The 14,069-nt window shown below is 54.4% G+C and overlaps 5 protein-coding genes across 5 annotated transcripts; 2 read left to right on the forward strand and 3 right to left on the reverse strand.

The window, feature by feature from the left end:
• Positions 1–436: 436 nt before the first annotated feature.
• B0T26DRAFT_747043 (uncharacterized protein) lies at positions 437–2,073 on the reverse strand (the record flags this gene model as incomplete). Its single annotated transcript, XM_060444788.1, has 2 exons — positions 437–667; positions 1,936–2,073. The coding sequence occupies 2 exons, from the start codon at positions 2,071–2,073 to the stop codon at positions 437–439; spliced, it is 369 nt and encodes a 122-aa protein (XP_060304106.1).
• A 1,458-nt stretch (positions 2,074–3,531) lies between these two features.
• Positions 3,532–3,969, reverse strand: B0T26DRAFT_98820 (uncharacterized protein). The gene has a single exon (XM_060448187.1). It carries the CDS (start codon positions 3,903–3,905, stop codon positions 3,564–3,566), a length of 342 nt encoding a protein of 113 aa, XP_060304107.1. The 5' UTR covers positions 3,906–3,969; the 3' UTR covers positions 3,532–3,563.
• A 2,739-nt stretch (positions 3,970–6,708) lies between these two features.
• Positions 6,709–7,435, forward strand: B0T26DRAFT_747044 (uncharacterized protein; the record flags this gene model as incomplete). The annotated part of the gene is made up of 3 exons (XM_060444789.1): positions 6,709–6,782; positions 6,947–7,187; positions 7,343–7,435. 3 exons carry the CDS (start codon positions 6,709–6,711, stop codon positions 7,433–7,435), a joined length of 408 nt encoding a protein of 135 aa, XP_060304108.1.
• Positions 7,436–7,607: 172 nt separating this feature from the next.
• On the reverse strand, positions 7,608–9,846 carry B0T26DRAFT_747045 (heterokaryon incompatibility protein-domain-containing protein; the record flags this gene model as incomplete). The annotated part of the gene is made up of 2 exons (XM_060444790.1): positions 7,608–8,340; positions 8,426–9,846. The coding sequence occupies 2 exons, from the start codon at positions 9,844–9,846 to the stop codon at positions 7,608–7,610; spliced, it is 2,154 nt and encodes a 717-aa protein (XP_060304109.1).
• Positions 9,847–12,280: 2,434 nt separating this feature from the next.
• On the forward strand, positions 12,281–14,055 carry B0T26DRAFT_747046 (aspartic peptidase domain-containing protein; the record flags this gene model as incomplete). Its single annotated transcript, XM_060444791.1, has 2 exons — positions 12,281–13,405; positions 13,474–14,055. The coding sequence occupies 2 exons, from the start codon at positions 12,281–12,283 to the stop codon at positions 14,053–14,055; spliced, it is 1,707 nt and encodes a 568-aa protein (XP_060304110.1).
• Positions 14,056–14,069: the final 14 nt, after the last annotated feature.

Genomic DNA, 14,069 nt, shown 5'->3' on the forward strand with positions numbered 1-14,069 from the left:
GCCTAGAACGATGGATGGCTTGGCTCTGGAAAGAAGGATGGAAAGTAGACTGCGTAGAGGATGGAAAGTAGACTGCGTAGAGGATGGAAAGTAGACTGCGTAGAGGATGAAAAGTAGACTGCGTAGAGGATGAAAAGTAGACTGAGTAGAGAGGAGCGCAAGGCTTTAATATTGGTAGAATAGCCTACTTCCGGCGCCCGCGGGTCTCTTAGACCACCTTCCGATTCTCGTCATTAGGCTACTGAAGGCCGTTGTCAAGGTTAGGGAGTGACTTGGTTGCATGTAAAGCGGAGTCCACTACCCGTGGTAGAGGCTCGCTAGGCAAGGTTCCGGGAGGGGGAAGATCTTGGGTAAAAATGCCGGGGTGATAACGGCGGGGCCTTGATGTCTCTTCCGCGAGCATCATCGATGTCGATGTCATAGCATTAGCTAGGATCTACTCTCGATCATGCTCGAAGAAAGCAATAGTCTCGCCTTCAAGCGCTGACATGTCCCGCTTCCGCTTGCGCTCGTTGGCCTCCCAGCGCTCGCGTTTGCACCTGAGGACCTGTGTCGTGGCGGCTCCGAGGCTCTTATCCGAGACTGTCCAAGCCTTGACCTTGTCGTACGATTGGGCGCAGATGGAAGTCTCTTGGATGTGCCCGACTTGGTTGCCGAACCGCCGCGGCTGCGCTTTGGGTTCGGGTGTTCGTACTCAGAGTCGCCGTAGTACTCCGAGCACTCGTTAGTGTTCTTGACGCTGCCCTTGCAAGGCGTGGTGTTTGCGCAGAGCGTGATGCTAGCATCCCGGCATGTGACTCGGTTCTCCTCATCGCGGGCTCTCGTGGGTCAGTGGACCTAATCGAGTTGCAGCCCCTCGATGTAATATGGGCTGGAAAGGTTGAAGAATTATTATAGTCAAGGGCACAAGACGCTCCCTTTTTAGCTGGTATGATTGAGCGCTGTGACTCTTGAAAGTACTTGCCCTCAGTCTGATTGCTCACTGCTTCAACTTTTGACTCCAAGTTAAACAAAAAAGTAAAGCTTAAGAGTTATCTAGGCAATCAGACGTGGCAAGAACAAACCAGACTAGATTTCAGAAACCTCTCCGGCGGTTCCAAAGTCACAAAGTCACTGAAGCACACATTCCGACTACCTGGAAGTAAATAATACTACCTCAGAGTTTGCTGCTAGGGATGAAAGCCACGTCTACAAAAGGATATTTACTCCTATACGGATAGATTGGTAACGTCACTATGTTAGTTCAGGGCACTGTGACAGCTTAATGGAGATGGAGAATTGGGGGGGGGAATGGCCGCGAGGTCCCACAATGGCATGGTCTCTCAATCGGCGACCAAGTTTCTAAGTAGAGCAAAAAACTATTGGAGTTTAGTGCATTGGTCTATCTAACTATGTTAAAGCCCTTTCGGTCATATCGCTTAATGAAAATTTGATATATGTACAACTATAGCCCTCGATTTCCTCTTTCCCTCCCTATTTCGAATGTTTCTTAGCCATGTGGACCTCGCTTCAACCAATACCTGGATTTAGCCAGCCTACCCTATTTTCCTACCCTCTATGAGTAGAGCTGTTCAATCTAGCTTTCTTTGCGAGCCTTTAGTGTATTAGAACCCGGATCGCGACAACCTTGGCAGTTTTAATGTATTTGGATTCTGTGCTGTCATTTTTCAGACCCTGTTCACCCCTAGTTTCATCAACCTGATCCGGGTTAGAATGGTCTTGATCTCCGACGTTTCTGCCAATTCATAGCCCACTTTCTCGAGCGCCTGGCACTTTTTTTTTCTAGCTATCGAGTTCGAAATTCTGCTCTTCTTTTTTCGAGCTCTTTGATCCCCTCCTTCGCCGCGCTGAGCTCCTCAGTTATGGACGTCGTGGTCTGTGGTTCCTTGTATCGGATATGACCTGATTTCGCCAATTCACTCTTTGCCAACCCACAAGCGCGCCAGTGCTAGCCTCAGTGAACTGGGCAGCAATGTGCTCGTCCGTTCCACTCCCTGTTTGGCTTGTCTGTGGGTGCAGGGGTACATTAGCCGCCGCCACCGTATCCAACACCAGGAAGCCTTGACCGTCCATTTCTTCCTTGTTCGTTCTGCGCTAAGCTGGTCCTGGATTCTCCGCTGTTTTACGGCAACGTGGTTCGCGTTCATGACTTTGGATCTCTTTCTGTCATAACCTGTAGGGTAGACAAAGTTGACAGGATCAATCCCGCAGTACCATGGATGGTTGAGCACGTCTGCAGTTCTCAGAGGATCCGTGGGTATCGACTGCCTAATCCAAGGCGCGTGGTACCGGGCAAAGCATGCGTAAAGGTTAGTCTCGGAGTCGCGGCGATTGGAGACCAACCGGTATGCTGACGGTGCTTCATTGTCAGACTGCCTCGCTGCCAGAACTGACACACCGAAGGGTGTGTACTCCTCGTGCGAAACGAGTCTAGACCCGCTCAGTCCGGGATTGAGGCCCAGGTTGTATCACATGAGCGGCGGTTGCCCCGTCTCACTCTCCATCACCACCAACGGCGCCCTGTCCTCGTCCAGACTTGTGCGATGTTGGACCTGAGTATCTTCAACGTTGAGGCAGTGCCGTTCTCTGAGGACCTAATGGTCTACACCGCGAAGAAACAATATATCCTTCAGCTTGACACCGCCGCCAAAATTTCTGTCACCTTGCGAGTCCTGACACTGTTCTTGTTGTAGATGTACCACGTTGTCCCCGGGGCGTCATCAGGGTCTGTCACCTTCTGGCGGGAGATATGTCTCAACTTGCCGACAATATGTAGCATTCGCGACAGGAACATCTCAGGGGTTGGCCGATGTTGTCGGCCGACTAAATCTGTCAGAGGCAGGCTAAAGGGCTTGGCAGCTACTTGGCGCTAAAGAGATTTCATTGTATGGTTGTCGGCCCAAATTGGCCAGGACCTGAATGTTTAGGGAGGGACCTGAATGTTTAGGGAGGGATCTAAATGTTTAGGGAGGGATTTCCTGAAGGTACGTAATAGCTGGATGGTCACTGAAAATGGGGATGTTTTTGGCTACCGAGATGCCATCCTCGGCACGAGAATTGTTCTATTCTTTTTATAACCATCCAGTGCCCACGCTATTGACTCCAGTCCCGTACTTCTCACATTGTCTTTCGTATAATTTCAATGCACTGCAACCCCTATCTGAACTATCTCATCTCATCTAACCCTTACGGTCCCATGAACTACTAAGCCAAGCTCTAATCACAGGAGCTTTGGATACACATACCAAGCAAAGACGGAGCCGCAAGGCTCTCTCCGGCTCTACATTTAGGTAACTCTCTATTTGCACTGTCTATGTCTACTTTTTCAGTACTCGCAAGTACTCAATAATTATGCCTACCGTGTAAGGTGCGCGTCGTAATTCGGTGAGCAGTGCTCCTATCTATCTAAGTGCAGGTAAGTCGCATAATCAAGGTCGCCCCCTAGTTTTAGAAGCTTACAATGTTCTTATTTCGAACAAGAATGAGTTAAATGAAGACACCCACTCCGGTTCAACGTAGAACCTTGATTCTGGAGGATCCTTTGGGTAGATCAGCTACCTCTGTTAGATACCCGACGTGCGCGCATCAGGCGTTGTTGTTTGTCCCCCACGCGGCACATAGCATCTTATGGCTACACGGCAAGGGCCGGCAAGAGGCACAGCCCGAAGATGTATCCAATTCGGGAATCTGGTTAATATAGTGTTGCACGCGATCGAAGTTGATAGCGCATTGAATTGTCCGCTCAATAGGTCTAAAAGTACAGAAAAGAACGCTTCCTTATACTCATGGAGAGAAGGCAAGGGAGGCGTTGTAATCAGCCCGAAAGAGGGCATTCCGAATGAAATGAGGACATTCCGAGTCAAGAATGAAGGAAATAACAAAGAATGAAGGAATCTCAGAGGCATGTCAACCAGGGCCTGTCCAATTCCATGAAAAGTGGGTCAATTCCAGACGACATATCCCTTCGACCGCGAACGTGCAACAGTGACAAATCGACAGGGGTTTTCGGCCAATCAGACCACCTTTTGGAAAGGTACATGAGTTTACTAGTAAATTTAGCTGTGAAATAAGTACCAGCACAGCCCCACTATACATAATGCTACATCACACTAGCGGCAGCCCTTCCTCGTCATTTTGCGCTGCGCATTTCCCGATACTTCCCCAAGAGCCTGGCTCTTGTGACGGGCCCCTTTCGAGCAAATGACGCAGCGTGAGCTTGCCGCGATGTACGAATTCATGCTGCTCAACGGGAATAGTTTCATTCCGGTTGTCCAACGGTGTGCCAGCCCGAGCCTGCTTCCGCGTCTTGACTTGTAGCCCAAAGGTCCCAATTAGCTGTTCAGAAAGCAGCTGCCGTCATTCTAGATGACTGGCGGCACAATCCCAGTTGGGCTCCCCTTGGTCTAGTAAAATGAAGGTATTCACCGTAACGACGTTTAGTAGGTAATCCCACGCGAGGGCCTGCCATCCGCTCCGCCGAATCGACCGCCCCGAGGCGTAATACGCCCTCATCTAATCCCCAACGTCAACGCCGTTCATATAATGATTATACTCGTCGATGAAACTCGGGATCGGCAATTCTTTCCGGGCGTCGGCCCCGAATACCTTGCGGGCAGCCCGTCCAGCAGTAGATGAAGCATTCGGGCGGCGTCGGTTGCGATGACGTAACTGGTGCCGTCGTGTACGGTCGAGAGCGCAAGAACGGCAGCATTATCTTTCCACGCAAACTGGTTAACCTAAAACACGGGGAACTTATTAGGCAAATTATAAAGAAGCCGGAGAGAAGCCGGAAAGAAGCTAGAGAGAAGCTAGAAAGAAGAGATACCTGTCCATCGGCTGTAGGGATGATTCTGAGTTCCCCCCACGGAAGATCTTTCATTTCGGACGCCTTAAGTGCTACGAGGGCTGCGTGAATACCGCTATTTGTACGGCAGGTGCCCGCAGCACCAAATCTGTGACTACGAAGGACTCGTAGCAAGTTTGGAGTTGGAAAGAGGTTATCTAGGAATACTTGATATTTAGCTTTTTGTAGCAGATTCAATAAGGTAATAACCACGGCTTGGGTCGGATTGAGGCCTTTATCTTCTAAAGGAACAACCTGTGTAACGGGGATAACGGCTGCTGTGGCCAAAAATGTATGTAGGAGGCTTCTCCTTTTTTTCTCGGTCAATTTGACGTACCGCGCTAGCGACAGGGGTGGTGTGGGGCCCAAGATGTCACTGTTGCACGTTCGCGGTCGAAGGGATAGCAAATGCATTGCCAACCGACCGAGCCGCTGAGCCTCAATTCTACAGCTGGTTCCATCATACCTCTAGGGGCAGAGTATCTGGTACACTTTTGAGTAACCAATTCTCCCAGGAAAACACCGCCCCGATACCTCCTTCCGTTGAGCGGCTCTTATCAAATACGGGGGCGGCTTCTTGCTGTTGGATTTTACATTCAGACCGAAAAAAAAAATGAAGTGTTATCTTCTGTTCAATTTCTCTTCTCCTCCCCTCTGGCTATGCCAGAGGTGCAGGTTTTATACATATGAGTGGTGGCGAGCTGTGTGGCAATTTTGGCTCACATCAGCTGAATAATCTAGTATTTATCATCCACTAGAAGATTCCATATGGTGAATTCAACACTTGCAGCTCTGCGGCGTTTCCAGACCAATCGCCACTTTGGCCGGTTCCATGGATTGCGGTACGCCACTTTGGCCAACCCCATGGATTGCGGTACGACACCGGGTGACGGCTTCACTAGTCCTCAGAGTGCTCCAGGTCCGGGACGGTCGAGGGCGCGGCTGACTTGCCTACGGATCCGGGCAACAAGATATGCCTTATCTGACGACCTCCATGTTTATTTATGGATCAAAGGCGGATGTGGAATCGTCCCGGGCCGTAGGGGACAAGATCCGCAGACCGGCGACAGTGCTCTGAACTGGGTCAGTATATTCGCCGATCAAAATCCCCGATGGTTCGGAAGGCTCACTAGCTGCCGCGTATTTGTTGTTTGTGATTAGAGAGCCTGGAGGTGGGTTACTTGATAAGAAGTACTTATCGTGGAAGAAGGCTTTTCGTCTTACTAAGAAGTGAGAAATAGTATGTTGATTGGTTGTCTTTGGCGTTATCAAGCTCGTAACGGGGATACTTCGGACCAACTATGGTGGCTTACTGCAATGTGGGACGAGTAGCGGTAATGGAATGAGAAGAAGCCACTATTCGCGTGTACCCCTGAGGAGGAACCGAACTGTTGGTTGGCGCGGTTGCTGGCTTTTGAGGTAAAGCAGATGTTGGGTTGACAATGTGTGATATGCATTCGGTAGCTAATTCTAGGAGGGGAAAATCTCCGTACTAAATGTGTGGGCGAGAACCCGTGCACGGGTCTGCAGCCCATGCACCTACCAGCTGGGGCTAAGCCCCGCCACAGCAGACGTAATGGAAACACGCTGCTAGTTGCTAATTGCTCCTTCCAGTCAAAGGCTGTACATTCTCACTCGTCCACCGTCAAGAATTGTACGATATGTGATATTCTTGTTAGGCTCATTATCAACGACGATTCCGGAAAGATACGAGCGGTGAATATGGACACTTTCACCAGATCACATATCATTGGATCACATCGCAAGATGTTTCATCGCTCAGCGTCACACACTCCGCTTGAGACAGGCGCGACCAGCTTCTCCATCCCAGAGCTACTCTTCGAGTTGACTGTCCCAGCAACTTCATGCGGCGGATCCGGCCCCTGAGCGTGTCCATCCTGTGCGCCACCGGCCCCTACACGACGCTCGCCGCCACGCTGTCCCCGACCGCGCACCGTTACCGCCTAAGCTCGGCCGCCTCGGAAGCAGCAGCTCCTACCTCATAGGCTCGGTGGAGAACGGGCCGTTCCGGAACGATTCGGTGCCTATTACCCAGGGGGCTATCAGGTCCGAGATGCAGGGCAGTGGCACGTTCTAGCTCAGCTTTGGCGAGAACACGCAGCAGTTCCAGCCGTTCAAGGGCGCCGGGGCCGTCAGCTCGTGGAAGCAGGCGCTGCCGCGACTCGTCGCGCGGCAGTTCGACTACACGTCCGTCTCAGACTTGGTGCTGCACCTGCGGTGCACGGATGTCGACGGCGGGCCCATGCTGCGGAGCGCGGTCACGGTGGCGTTCTCGCTCGTGCCGGCCCAAATCGCGCACGTGGGCGCCCGCGACGGCCCATGGGTAGGTCTTAGTCTTTGTCAACGTTCGCAATGGAGCTTCCAAAGAGTGGCTCTCGTTCCGCGCCGTGCTCAGGGTCTTCAAAATTGCTCCCGAGTGATCCCGTCCGGCTGTGCGCTTCCCACTCATAAAATCAATATTGCCTACCATTTTGCTAGCGGTCGTCCAAACAGCCCAACCTGTCAAGTTTAGCGGTCAAGTTCAGCGTGCTTGGTGCTTTCTGCGAAACAGACTGCCGGGCGCTGATCTAAGCACATGCATGTCAATACATGGCCGCGGTTGATCGGCTTGTTCGGGTGCCACCCATCCTTGTTCAACTAATTCACCCCTTTGGCCAGGACAGACCTGTGACGGCAGCCCAAACACGTGCTCCCGGACGCCATTTCCTAAATTCGTCTTCTAGGGAATTTTCATCAGCTTGAATCACTGGAGGACGAGATCTCGCACCGCCTCTCCGCTCGCTGCCGCCTGCCCGGCCATGACGTGGTGCACGAACGCTTCTCCAACCACGGAGTAACGGTCCGAAACCTCGCTGGACCGAAGAATATAGGGCGTTTTCGCTCCGGCTAGCACCCATATCTCGTCGCCCGGGCGGGCACACTCCGGCACCAGACTCATGCCCAGGTCGTCGTTGCGGGCGACTCGCCTGTCGGCCAGCCCCACATTTATGTACCGCGCCAGCTCCTCGCCAGAGACGACGGCCATGGCGTGATGCTCGCCGCCATGCTCGCCGCCATGGTCAGAGGCTTTTGCAGTCTGGCTACTGTCGATTACAACCTCGGCTTGGTTCGTCTCGGCCAGCTCTTCGGCAAATGCCAGTGCCAGGTCGAGCTTGACGGGCGACAGGAGGGGCTCGGTGCTGAGCAGCGCAATCAGGGGGCGGAACAGCGGCATGGGTGGCCAGTCGTCCGAGTTCTCCCGGACCCTGCGCTGCCAGTCCCACTCGTCGCGAGGCCGGGGCTCCAGCAGAATCTGGTCGTCGACCAGCGTGGCCTCCACGTAGCCGAGATGCAGCTGCCACAGAATGTAGCCGAGTGTCAGGGAGTGGGCCTGTGTTGGTGAGAGATTCAAGGAGTTTATCTGGTCCCGCCACAGCGTCCTCGATAGTAACTCCAATCGGCTGGACTCATCATGAGGGGCGTCTTTGTCTTCAAACCTGTACAGGGTGCCTTAAGTCAGCAAATCCATTGCCGCCTCGTAATTAGACCGGATCGCAGAATCTATATGCTTTTGCCACTCACCGTGATGGATAGCTTGGAGCCATGCCGGCCGCCAGCGGCGCGAGACTAGCCCAAAATTCGATGGCAAAACTGGAACCGGCCGACAGTGCGGCGACAGAGCCTATCCGCACGCCCCGAGCCGGCAGGTGGCGATTGCGTTGCACCGGCGGCAACAGGAAATGCAGCCCTGCAGACGCGTCCCAGGCGGCGGCAGTGTCGTCAGAGTCGAGAGGGGTATGGGTGTGCGGGGCCGACCAGTCCGGAACCCAGGACGGAAGACCCTTGACACGAGTCTCGTCTTCCTGTTCCTTGTGCTTGAGGATGGCCAGGTCATGCGAGGACTGGATGCTAGACCACGCGACGTCGAGATACAGCTCGGGGACGGGAACCTCGTAGTCGACGCGACGGATATCCGGGCACGCCTCGAGCTCGGGCGAGTTCTCATCGATGATGCTGAGAACGGAAAAGACTTTGTCTCTGGGATCCGAGCAGAGGCTGCTGCGAAACAGGCGCAGGCACTCGACCAGGGCGATAGACCTGCCAGCCTCAGCAAAATACTGGCGTGCGTAGCGGACGACCATGGCCGAGTCCTCGACGGTATGTCGGTCCGGGTCCAGGAAGCGCCGGTACCTACCTGGGATCTCGCTCGGGGCGAGATAGGTCAGGAGATAGGACGGGGTCAGGATTTGGAGCCAGCGCGTGTCGTGCAGGAAGGAGTAGGCGGCCGAGAAGACGTGCCAGGAAAAGACATGGGCGCCGCAGAGGAAGACCAGCTGGCGCGCCTTGACGACCTCCTGGATAATCCAGGCGCGGCGAAAGTAGTTGCGCTCGACAAAGGCGATCCAGCCAAGCCACTCATGCATGGGCACCGGGTCCATGGCCAGCTGCCGGCTGTAGACGCCGGGGTTGCGGATGTCGAGCGGCAGGCTGCTGTCGCGCACCGCGGCCAGCGCGCTCTCGGGGACGGCTGAGAGCCGATTCAGGACCCGCATGGCGTCGTCGGTAGTTGCGTCCTCGGGGCCGAGCCACACGATGACCGTCTCGGCCCGGCCGTAAACGTCGCCCATCATGGCGACCTGGGCGGCGCGCTCGGCCAGGTCGTCTTGGTTGATGCAGATGGCATCGATCCAGATCAAGGCCTGCCGGGGGATTCCCAGTCTGCCCGGTGCGGAGGCGGGGGCGCGAAGGGCTCGGAGGGCGCTTGCGAGGTTTGGCCTGACAGCGAGTGGCTTTCCGTCGCAGAGTATGTAGGAATCTTCCATCGACATCTCTGGCGGGAAGGCCAGTGGGGAGCTAGGATCACCCCAGGTGTACGACAGAGCGTCATATGGCGGTGCCGTCTCGAGTTGGTGAGCCTGGATGGATATGGACACGGCCTCGTCTTCTGGCCCGAGCTCGACGTCGACAAGACGGATGCATCGGGGGCCTGGAAGCGGATGCATGCCGCGCCTCGCGCCTCGGTGAGCAATATCGGTCTCCTTCCGAGTCAGGGGCTGTGTGCATGCTTAGGGTAATCTGGTCCCCAGGTGCCTTCTAGTGTGGCAACCATTGGGAGGAGCGGGCGGCTGGCGGGTGGCCGTCGTGCAGCCAGGCGGCCAGGCAGCCAGGCAGCAGCCAGCACTGAGTGGCTTGCAGCAGTGCGGGCATCCATTAAGGTTGAGTGCGCAGAATTTCACCCGTTTCGGATAGCCCTAACCCTGCATTTCTTTTTTTATTTTTTATTATTTTTATTAATTTTTTTAGAAGGAATGGGGCAGAGAACTCGTTTTCTCCAAACGCCAACCCCACCCCCACCAACCTCATTGACAAACTCCACTGTGGATGACACCGTCGTTTACAGGCCTGTCAGGCACGCGTTTCAACACTTCTATTCCTAGCAGCCGTCCGAGACCACACAACACTTCGCTCTAGTCGTAGAGCTCTTATTGCAACCCGTTCGAATCGATAGTATGCTCTACTCTACGGCCTCCTCATTGGCCTATTGGTCTAGTGTAATATCATGTATGAGCGGCTCCGCGCGCTAGTGGATTTTTCGAACGCTATACCCGACGCGATTATCAAGGTTAACTATTCAAATATTCGTTAGAACTAACGTAGGACGTCTAATATACTATGAAGAGTATCGAACAGCCGTGGAGATGCTCCAACAATGTCGTTGATATCCTACTGCCCCTCGACGCAATGGGAGTTGCCACGAGCTCACCGGCTCGAGAGGGATAAGGCGGGTCCGATTGAAACAGAGCGATATGTTTGCACCATGGCTCCAGCACCATCCTCCCTGCAATATGTGAATTGTGCTGAGCTCCTCTTGACCGCAGTTGCACGTCCTCTTTTCGTTGCCTCGCACGGACTAGAAGGCAAAGGCCACAAAGATATGGGTCGCAGTTCACCACGAGGACCAGAAGAGAGTGCCAATTATTTTCCTCGCCGGCGGTAGCATTCATTGATTTGACATAGTCTCTAGTTGCATCTTGATCTGGTGTGGGACGCCATAAGGGTGCGGCGGCGGAGTCAGGATCTTCCGCCTCAATCTCTTTGTGCTGGAGCGCTAATACTTCTTACCGCAATTTAGAAACATGGAACAGGTGAGTATTCTTGTTCATCATGACCCCTTCGCGCATTCAATCAGGTTTACAGTATACTGCAGAAGTCCACGAGAGCCAATTCATGGTAAGCAGCATAACTCCCTTCATGGCTATCATACAAACATAGACGCGTACTTCTCGTTTAGATGTAAGCCTGATTATTATTTTGTACCTTAGGAATCGCAGGAGGAACAATACAGCTCCAGGTACATTTCTTCTAGATATGCCGAGTCGAGTCGCAGTTGTTGGGTTCCTAACTTTGACCAGGTAGCTCAACCATGACGCCATGTCGATCAACGCGGGCGCCAGAGTAAGCTTCGCTAACTATCCTAATCCAAGTTACCTTACCTTATTTAATTTAGTCTAGAGGGTTACTAACCCACGATTAAGAAGCTCCGCGCTGACAAACGTAAGAACGAGCTTCACTCCGTAGCCCACTTCACAACTATTAACAAAATCACTAGCCACGCAGAATGAAGGTTGCAGAAAGGAGCCGTCGATGATGGCAAAGCAGGGAGAGCCGAGGGGTTGGCAGGGAGAGCCATGCACGAAGTCGTAAAGAGTGGCATTCTCATTGTGTGGCGCACTAATTAGTGCGTCGGGGAGTGTGCATTGGCGCGGTGAGGCTACGGCAGCAGTAGACCGAGCCTACGGTGTAAAATTCTACTTCTTTCAGCTCGAACCGTTCGCCAGTACCCCAGTTCTTGGCCCAACAGTTGCCTCGAGTCTCTGGGGCCGTTTCTCCTGTGTTACCACGCGTGCAACCTGCCTGAATGCAACCCAGTGATTTGCTTATTATTGACCACGCAGAGCCCGGTAGGAGGGGAGCATCCGGTTAATATCACCCATGTGGCGCAGCAGCAATTAATTGGCACAGTATCGAAGAGAGAAGCGAAGCGCGTCAAGAGACCACGCTCGCATTTTTCTTACCCCCCTCATTCCTCCTTTTCTTCGAATTTAACCTGCAAATGAGTTAACTTCTTCCTGGTCGAGTTTCTGCCCAACGTTTGTCACGACGCAAGTCGCCGATTCGTCTACTCTCAGCCGGCCAAAGAGGAAACGTGGACGTCCGGACGAAAAGAAACCAGGGGATGGGGAGGCCGGGAGCGACAACGCAAAGAATCTGGCCATGCTCAGCGTCCCACAGCTTCGTGTCGTGGCAGCCGTAACTGCCGCTGCGATGTTGGTCCGTTCATTTATTACCTGTCCATTCCTTAATTTACCTTGGGGGGCGACTGCCTTCCCGATTGTTTCCTGACTCATGTCCTCACAGACGGCGGCGGCGACGGCGATGGCGACGGCGACGGCGACGGCACAACAATCATGCACCAATACCACCTTCGCCGTCGCCCTCCGCAACTGCACAATCTCGTCCGACGTGACGGCATGGGGCCATCTCGTCGAGGTCGGCACCCCGCCGCAGCGCCTCTGCCTGGTCCCATCAACCGTCGTCAACTCGACCCTCCTCTCCCAAAAGTCGCTCTGCGCCATCTCACAAACGCCAGCGCTGTACCAATGCGAGGCCCTCCGAGGCGGCTTTTTTAATGAAAACTCGTCGTCGACGTGGACGACGGCGACGCTGGCCGACGGCAACGACACGCGTAACAACCCGACATGGGACTACTTCAACCCGCCCGGCATCACCAAAGTCGGGTACGACGTCCTCAACTTCCCCAACGCCAACGTCGCGCTACAGGGCACGGGGTTGGCGCTGAACCAGTACGGCAACAATTCCAACGCCGGCATGCTGGGGCTAGGGATCGACTCGGTGTTCCTACAGGATGCCGTGCGGCAGGGCGTTTCTGGGTCGCGTTCGTGGTCGCTCGACGCCGGGTCATATTCGCTGGCGAACCCGCGGAACGGGGAGTTGGTAGTGGGTGGGTACAATGCTGGGCGAACGGATGGATCGTTTTACTGGACGGCGGTGAGTAACATGGCGGGGGACCGGCCGTGTCCGTTGCGGACAAGGATGGTCGACGTCAGCGTGACCCTGGCTAATGGGAGTGTCGTGCCCGTGAACTCGAGGGCCGAGATGGTCGAGGCGTGCATCGAGCCTTACGATAACTTGTTTCGCTTCACGGCAGGGATGCTGCTCCGCTGGAAGGAGATCACGGGGTTTAATGACTCGCAATTGGGGGTCTATAGCAACCAGGGCGCGGCCGAAGGACTGAATTTGTCGTTCACGGAGTATGGACTGCCGTATGCGATGGATAAGGTTGGGGACTGGTCGCTGTCCGTCAGGCTCGATAACGGCTATATAACGACCATGCCGGCCTCGGAGCTAGTGCGCCCGTTGCTGGGCTGGGACCGGCAGGGTAACCGGGTGCCCGTACCGGGGATGGCCAACTTGCAGATCTTGAATAAGCCGACTGACGTGGGCGAGGTGCCGACGCTGGGCAAGATCTTCCTGTCACGTGTAGGTTCCCTTTTCTCCTTTAGCACATGATAAGCTCCCCTTCTCCGATATTGACCTAAATCATGCAGAGCTACCTCGCCGTCAACTACGAGACAGGCCGTTTCGGTCTTGCCACGGCTGCCGTACCTACCCAACCGGACAAGTACATGGCCCTGCCCTGCAAGGATAGCAACAACGGCACGTCCGGAACGGGCTCCTCGGGAAGTGGCAGTAGTAGCACCAACCTGGGTGCGGTAATTGGTGGCGCCGTGGGAGGAGGCGTGGCCGTGATATTATTAATTGTCCTCGCCGTACTGCTCTGGCGGCGCAAGAGGAGAGCAAGACGAGTGGAAGTGGCCCACGGAACCCTGCATCCGCTACAGCAAGACATCGACCTGGGATACCGGCCGCCGACGCCAGTCGTCGAGGGGGACGCGCAGAATCGCGTGTTTGAAGTCGACTCGCAGACCACTGCACCTGGCTCACCATTCTTCAAGCATAAGACGCAAAACAGCAATCCGAGTCCACTGTCGGCGGGCGGTTCCTTCTTCGGGGACACCAGGGCTGTCTCGCCGTATATCAACGAGGGCCAACCGCCACCAGGGTCCAGACCGTTGCATGCCATGTCGCAGAGCGCTTCGTACGAGACGGCTCATGAGGTGCCAGGTTGAAAGTTGGCCGTGAG

This window comes from Lasiosphaeria miniovina (genome assembly GCF_030549165.1).
Source record: "Lasiosphaeria miniovina strain SMH2392-1A chromosome Unknown B0T26scaffold_1, whole genome shotgun sequence".
NCBI classification, from domain to species: domain Eukaryota; kingdom Fungi; phylum Ascomycota; class Sordariomycetes; order Sordariales; family Lasiosphaeriaceae; genus Lasiosphaeria; species Lasiosphaeria miniovina.

Excerpts from the sequence above, each read along its gene's own strand:
- B0T26DRAFT_98820 (XM_060448187.1), bottom strand. The coding sequence starts at position 3,905 with ATGCCTCTGAGATTCCTTCATTCTTTGTTATTTCCTTCATTCTTGACT.